The sequence below is a fragment of the Anguilla rostrata genome, chromosome 10, assembly GCF_018555375.3.
Source record: "Anguilla rostrata isolate EN2019 chromosome 10, ASM1855537v3, whole genome shotgun sequence".
Lineage (NCBI taxonomy): Eukaryota > Metazoa > Chordata > Actinopteri > Anguilliformes > Anguillidae > Anguilla > Anguilla rostrata.
Genome location: NC_057942.1, coordinates 19,929,043 through 19,937,114, shown reverse-complemented (window position 1 = coordinate 19,937,114; position 8,072 = coordinate 19,929,043). Strand labels below are relative to the sequence as shown.

The following is an 8,072-nucleotide window of genomic DNA, read 5'->3' as shown; positions in this document are numbered from 1 at the left end:
TTCATTTGGAAGTGTACACATTCCAGGACTCCTCACTAATGAGCCTTCTGCTAAATGCAGTGTGCTCCCCTCAAAGGCATTTATCTTTGTCGTAACTGTTGTATTGGTTCTGATTACAAATATTCAAAGGGAACTCACCCACTACCAGTCACCGGTGGACAGAAAAGAATAAGATTAATGAATTGTTACAAGGAGGTATTGTGGTTCATTTCACTCATCCAAAGGCATAATTCAGAAAGAGCTAATCATTTGCAAATGACCCACCACTAACCCTTTTTCAACTTATTGAATTACAGGGTAAGGCTTGTTGGCTGTGAATAAAATTGCGCTTTACTTGAACTGTATGCCACAAACCCTACATAATGCTGCCATTAGCATGACATAACACCCGTCATAAGCTGTCATGACAGAATATTACAGCTTATGACAAATGTCACAACATTGTCATAATGTATTCAAGTGTAATTCTGTTATTGTGATTTTAAAACTATTTTGTAAAATGTGCTGCATTTTATGATGGTATTATGACCTTTGCCATTTGGCTGTACTACCCTGTCATGGATTTAAAACAATTGTTATGTTGTGCTTATGCCAGCAGTATGCGGGCTTTATGGTTCAAGTAAATCAGGTATGGCAGATATGAATTTCCATATGACACTGCTATGGATGCACATGGTGTATCGAAAGAGACAGGGAGCAAGAGAGTGATATAAGAGAGGGATATATATATATATATATATATATATATATATATATATATACACCGATCAGCCACAACATTAAAACCACATACCTAGTATTGTGTAGGTCCCTTTTGTGGTGCCAAAACAGCTCTGACCCGTCGAGGCATGGACTCCTCCTCTGAAGATGTCCTTTGGTATATTTGGATTTGTGTATATATTTGTATGTATATTTGTACTGCTACTACTACTACTACTACTTATTACATTATTGGTTTTTATTACATTAAAAAATTTGAAATGGATTACATTATTGGGAGTTATTACACTATTGATATTGTTAGAGGGTGAATTATTTCCACATGATATTAAAAACTCTCAACAGGTCAGAGCTGTTTTGGCGGCACGAGGGGTACCTACACAATATTAGGCAGGTGGTTTTAATGTTGTGGCTGATCGGTGTATATATATATATATATAAAGGTGTATATAAAGAAAGAGAGAGAGAGAGAGAATCCAAGGTATGTAAAAGTGTAAAGGGAAAATATGATATATGCAGTGTAAGAAGGATTGCATGGTGCCCTGAAAAAAGACAGTGAACACCATATATTTAGGTATGTACAATTTAATATTTACAGAATATTTATGTACTATCACAATTCATTAAAAATATAAAATAACATTTCTGGAAATGATAGATTAACAATAGTTTGATCATTAAGGGCCTGATCTGTAAAATGTTTTCTCAAAGAGATATTTCACCACAGAGTTTTATTTATATACATATAATTCTGTATCTACCAGAGTCCTGGAAATTTACTGACTATTACTGTATTCATTTTATTGTAGTCCTAATAGCTATGGTTGATTTGTGCGAGTTCAGGATATGGTGGTCTGTACTAGTAAAAGGACATTTGATCTGTATTTTTTCATTTGACAATATTGCATCTTTTTTTATCTGAATGCAGGTAATAGACTCACATAGACAAATGTACTCATACAGATAAACTCATCATCTATGGAAACATGGCAACATTTAAACAAGCTTAAAGTCAAAGGGGAGAAGTCTTGGAGTGGAAATTTCGATATGAACATTTAAACAAACTTTCTCCATTCTGCTCACAGCGAATACTGATAGCATCAGTTTTGATCAAGTGTTTTCAGATTTTCTTGCTGATAAATATATAAAAGGCAAAATGGCTGTTTTTGGAGAACTTTCTTGAACTTGGGTTGCTTAAAGTATAGAGCATTTTATATCTCAGTTTGCTCAGGGTTGGCTATTGTACCTGCCTGTGTTGCTAGAGTCTCTATTCTTTAACATGTTCTAGCCTGGGAGAAGATCCTATGTTTCAGGTTTCTGGGATTATTTACTGGAAATTCTCAAAATTAATGTAATAATTTCAAGATTTACAGGTAGGATACCACAATCATTCATGTCAACATCAGATATTTAAATTCACATGTTTTGCTCTATACCTGTAGTATGAGTGTGTGCGTGTGTGTAGTGTAGGTGTATAGGTTTATTTTAAAAACCCCCTCTCAGACATCAACAAGGTTAAGGTTTACATAAAGATGGTTGTATTGATCTCAAATTCAGCACTTTGGTCTATTTAAAATCAGTTGACTGCATTCCAAATATTTGCATTCAGAACATATTTTTGAAAAACTGTATTCATGCCCTCCTTCAAATACAGTATTCAATTTAGACTTCAGCAATAATAGGAATGTGAGTACAAAAAGTCTCACTCAATTACAGTTACCATCTATACAATGGGACATACAGACAGCAGGGTATTATATTTTGGTTCAGATCATCAATCAGACAAAATGTATATGTACCACCACACTCAAAACGGAAATGATTCATGTTTGAGGCATGTGTCAGTTGTACAGCGGTCCCATCAGAACATTGTCCGATCAGGACCACAAACCAAGCATGTATAAATAATATGAAAATCGGATATTCTATTAAAAAAACAGATGTCAGGCAACCCTATTTGGAGACTGGGATGTTAAGCACGGTTTAGTTGTGAAACCAGTTAATTAACTTGGATCATTAATCCAAGTGGACTTTGTATAACTGATATGTTTAACTGACTTGTATTTTTCTGTAATATTGAATATTAGCATTTGTTTTTCAGATACAAATAAATAATAATAATAATAATAATAATAATAATAATAATAATAATAATAATCTCTAGTAGATCAGTGATTTTTCATGAATTTATTTTAAAAATGTTATGCACCACCACCAATCAGTGGCACCACCATATGATTCAGTTTGTCCAAAATTTTGGCCTGTGATGTGGGTGGTATTAGCATATTTGTGATGAGCCATGCCCACATTGATATTTATTCTTTCCTTATTTATCCATATTTTAATGTATAAAAATTAGGTTGTAGGCATTGGTCAATTTTGGTAGGAAAAGAAGCATTTTAAGTGTTTTTCAAAAAAATGCCAAATTGTGAAAATCTGATATTGTGGACATGATGGGTTACAAAAGTTAATTTGTTCTCCAGGCAGAGGCATGTATGAGGATATGGCAATAAACTACAAAGAGTGAGAAACGAGCTTGTTGAGAAACTCAAAACTTTGATGAATTAATGTTGTGTACCCTATTGGCCAATTCGCACAAATTTTTGCATGCTATTACATGGTTACCAGGAGTACATAGATATTATATCCCAAAAAAGGTTAAAAATGTTCACTTCCATCAAAATCTGGATAATCTACAGATGTTTTTGTTTTTTTGTTATTTGAGTAGTAGGTAAGAATGGGAACCAACCTGCCATATTTGGTTGCTCTATGATGTTCAGTTTTTGCTGTGCAAACACTTTTAGGGCATACAAAAAAATAAAATTAAAACAATAGGGTTCCAGAACCCGCAGTGCTTGCTTCCAGCTAAAAACACAATTTGAGGATGTATGTATGTGTCCATTCTGCTCACTCACCAGAGACCTTCAACCTGACATTCCTCAGTCTATTGAACTCAATAGCTGCATTAAGCAAAGCACATCACCACAAAACACTAACCCTCGATTTCACCAGGAAGGTCAACTGAGAACCACGTTCTCATTTGCGGTGGACCACAATATTATGGCTAGACTGAGAAGGCTAGATTAGGAACTAGGCGTGGGTTAATTAGGGCTAACACCCCCTTATTACTGCTGTGGGATCATTAAAGACAAGTAAATCAGAACCTTGGCATAACATCTCATCCAAAAGACAGCACCTCCTTTAGAACAGTGTTCCGATCCCAGGACTGTGGTACCAACATTTTTAGTATAGTTGAAAGGGAGCACTACCCCCTACTGGCCAACCAGGGAAACTTCCAACTGCAGCCTGGGCTGTTTTCCAAAATCCATATTTTGCATTACCAGGAATGTTTAGAAGCAGGGAATTTTGTTGCTGACATAAGAAATGCTGTTCCGGAACTCAAGTACGCAAGTCACTGCATATAAATTCCTAGAATGTGTTGCTGCATATTTGGGAAGACAGAAAATTATAGTATGCATTGTTACATACCAGCCTTCATCCAAATAGTTTGTGGCCTTATGTTGAGCAACCTATACATATTTTTATTTTCTCAATATATGTATAATGATGGGCATTGATTACCTCTGATTATGAGGAAGCTGGGCAAATATACAAATAAATATAACGACGCATTGTAAAAGTACATTCCAAGCAGTTGTTCACACTGCATTCTTGGTGGTATGCAGATTCCAGGATTCATGTCAATAAATGTGTACAACATCTAAATGACTTGAAAGATGGTGCACATTATTTTTAATATTACTGTGCTATTTGCTATTTTCCATAAACATGCATTTACATTTAATGAAAAGTTTCTGTTTCCTTATGCAGAGAAAAAGATTCAATACGATCATGTTTGCTACACAAGCACGCATTGAATTTGATGACAGACACTCCCATGAATGGCTATAGCGTGCTTCAGCAGCCAATACTGCTGAATTAACAGCTATGTTAGTGATGCGTGGCCCAAATCAGTGTGAGTAAACAATAGATTAAACATGCTTTCTGAATGTCTTCTGACTGCAGCCACACAGCTGGTCACTGCTTAAAGAATCCGAACATTTGGTGCCAGGGATGTCATTTTTAATGTAACGTTTATAGAGTACAACAGTGAATGTTTGGGATTGCTGTGCTTGCTGAATGCCCTTGGTGTTTTCATGAGGACTCTAGGAAGTGCAGTCCAGTAGCATTATTGACAGAAACTGAAACCGCAAGTAAAACTTCTTGTTTTATGGCAGTCCTTCCCATCATTTTCCAACTTCCAAATCTCTGAAGTAATTATGTTCTTTAAAAGCACCATTTCTATATAAAAATGACACTGTGGTGTTCAGTGATACCTAATACCTGCATAAGCCAAGTAATAGATATTAATATTTAACACATGAAGTGTCATTGTGATTAACTAGTTGTACAATTAATTGTTTTAACAACAATTAATTAAAAAAACAGTTAAGCTTAGAGATAGATGCCCTGATATTAAGACAACAAAAAACATCTAGAGTAACCCAATTGTATTGTAATTCCATTGGCACAAACATTCTTGCAGTAACAAGCTCTTTCACAAACTGTATTCAATTCTCCATATGAAATGTATTTGATGTGACAATTCTGTTAACAGTCGGTTTTTTTCATTCAAGCAAAGAATGTGGATATAGAGAATACTGAATATTGACAATAAAAACATACAATATTTCAATATTTCCCCATCTTTGCCAACTACCAGAACACAAACTTTAAATAAATCATTTTGCCTATCCAAGAGGAATAATGCACAAAAACATTTATATATGAAAAGTAGTTCAGAAACAAAATCATAAAATTAGGTCATTTAACTTGGTGGTTACACAGATAAATAAACTTTTTCAAAAACTCCAAACTGCTGCTTTATTTACTTAGTTCAATATATTTGACTGTAAACCAGATTTTCATTTCAAACTATCTGTCAAGCTTATAACAGGACACTTAACCAAAACCATACCCACATTTTATATTATATCATTTAAAAAAATATATGGTGAAAGAAATAGCTATTTAGACCAATGCCACTCCAAATTTGAAGAAAAAATAAATACATTAAAAATATAAGATCAATCAAAAATGGTATCAACCTAAACAAGACCAGGTCAAAACCTAGTATATAGCTGGACCTAACACACGTGATCCGGCCGACCAATGGTGTAACTTCATAACTCGGCCGACCAATGGTGTAACTTCATCACTCACTCAGTCACTCAGTCAGACATTCACGTTTGTAGGGCTGGCCCCGCTGTTGCTGTTGCGGTTTGTTCAGATAAGCACATTCAGAGCCAGTATAAATTAAAAGAAAATACAAATAAATTGCAGAAAAAATTCCATATTACAACAGAAAAAATAAGGATTTTTTTTAAATGACACGTTTAAGTGGAATCCTTTATTGTTTACTGGTGAATGACTAGCTCTCATTTTTAAAATATGCCGCACCGACACATCATCACATTCTTCTCATCAGTTTTCACTTCCTCCATTGTTTTTCTCTTTCCTCTTGGCTGCAGGCCCTCCTGTTCTCAATCCTGCACATGCTTTACTCACTCACAGAAACGTTAGCGGTAAAAGACCACGTCGTACAAAGGAGCAGAATCAATGGATCTCACCCAAAGGCTCCCGCTTGCCGGTGCAGCTCAAGTACCCCGCCACTAATGACATCATCCCCTCTGCACCCCTTCTGCGCTGTGCTGTGTAGCGAGAGCTCTGTGGGGCGTGCAAAGTTTTCTCCGTGCCCGTAGATTCAAGTATTATAAAGTAACAAATACTCTGACTGTCCCTGCCTCAACACACGCTGCCGTTTTGTAGCTCTGATTGGCTAACTGGTAGACTGGTTGGTTGGGTAGATGGTTGTTGTTTTGTATTCATAGGCCTAACATACAAACTATGCAAAGTTGGGGAACCAAAAAAATGCTATACTACATTAGGACATCATTTATGTTCTCAAACAACCATCTACTACCTGGGGGGAGGATCATTTACATGCCCTTTTAACACACCCCTTCAGCTCTCTTTTTGTAAAACAGTGTTAACTTTAAATACATGTCTTAAACATACTTCAGCTTTTTTTGTTGTTTTGTTTCTCCACATCTTATTTTTTATATAAAAAGACTCATCTCAAAAGTCATTTTATTTATTTTTTCTTTCTTTCAGTTTTACAGTTATGAATTTCTGTTGTCCGAGTTTTTCTAGGGAGAGAGGCCAAAATGGTGCTGTAGTGGGGGTCGGAGGCAAAGGCCACACAGGGGTAGGGTGGGGGGAGGGTCTCCACGAGCTGGTAGAGGGGCCGCAGTTGGGGACGGGGGGCCTCTCATCGCAGTTTGGAGTCTCCATACGTGTTTCGCGGGACAGACATCAGTTTCTCTGTGCAGGACACTTGTGTCTCCTGCAGGGAGCTGTGCCACATGGACCCGGAGGGGGCCGCGTCCTCTCTCCTGCAGAAGACGTACGGCACAGTGTCTGTCCGGCTCTGTATGTAGGCGCTGCGCAAGAGGGTCCCGCAGTACTCGCTGATCCTCTCCACCCTGCGCAGAATCAGGTGGGCTTTCCTGGGACAGGGGCGAGAACAAAAAAAAAAAAAAAAGTTAAAAAGTAGGCCGGCTACTGAGCCTCTCCTGTGAAACAGTGATGGGGGAGATGAGGTAGGTGAAGAATGTGACGGTATTGGTCAGCCAAATAGATGATTGCTCAGCCAAACACCTGTGTGAGGGAATCGCTCAGCCAATCAACTCATGATGCAGCAACTTTCAATTTGGGGTCAGGTTTCAGAAGCCCTTAAATTTAAAGGGGAAAAAATATGCAAGGTTATATTGTCTATACATTTTCCTTTTTTTGTTGTTTACTTTAATAACATCTCACCTAACACTAAAAAAGTCAGCAGCTGATGATTTTATGGCAATTAGGGAGAGCCAATTTGACCATGTTGCCAATACAACAGGGGTTAACTCATGCCATTAGAGTTTTTCTTAACACACAAAGTCACAGCAAACACCTCAGGACCTCAGACTAAACACGTCAAAGACGAAATGTCTGACAGACAGAGACAAGCCCAGAGTTCCAGGTCTCCTGGCTCACTGTCAGACAGTCTCTCACTTTACAGAACCACACAAAAGAGGGAACGATAGGAAAAAAAATGGTTTACGCTCCCAAAGAAGCATGAAAACACCAAGACAATTGCGCAGAAACCCTTTTCCCATGTCAAAAAGTCAGTGTAATAATAAACCTTGTGGATATCTCCTGCTCACCCTCAGCCATTCCCTGCCTTGCCAGTTAAATGAAGTGTGTCCCGATTAAGGTTGCCAGATTTACAATTTGTAAAAACTGAACAACAA

At 37.2% G+C, this 8,072-nt stretch overlaps 1 protein-coding gene across 5 annotated transcripts in view; it reads right to left on the bottom strand.

Moving 5' to 3' along the window:
* Positions 1-5,216: 5,216 nt before the first annotated feature.
* The window catches only part of LOC135265195 (astrotactin-2-like), a 454,017-nt gene continuing 451,161 nt past the window's right edge, over positions 5,217-8,072 (bottom strand). For all 5 annotated transcript variants that reach the window (XM_064354591.1, XM_064354590.1, XM_064354594.1 and 2 more), the window contains one exon: positions 5,217-7,289. In XM_064354591.1, coding sequence (XP_064210661.1) covers positions 7,052-7,289 — 238 coding nt within the window. In that variant the 3' untranslated portion in view covers positions 5,217-7,051. The remainder of the gene's footprint in view (positions 7,290-8,072) is intronic.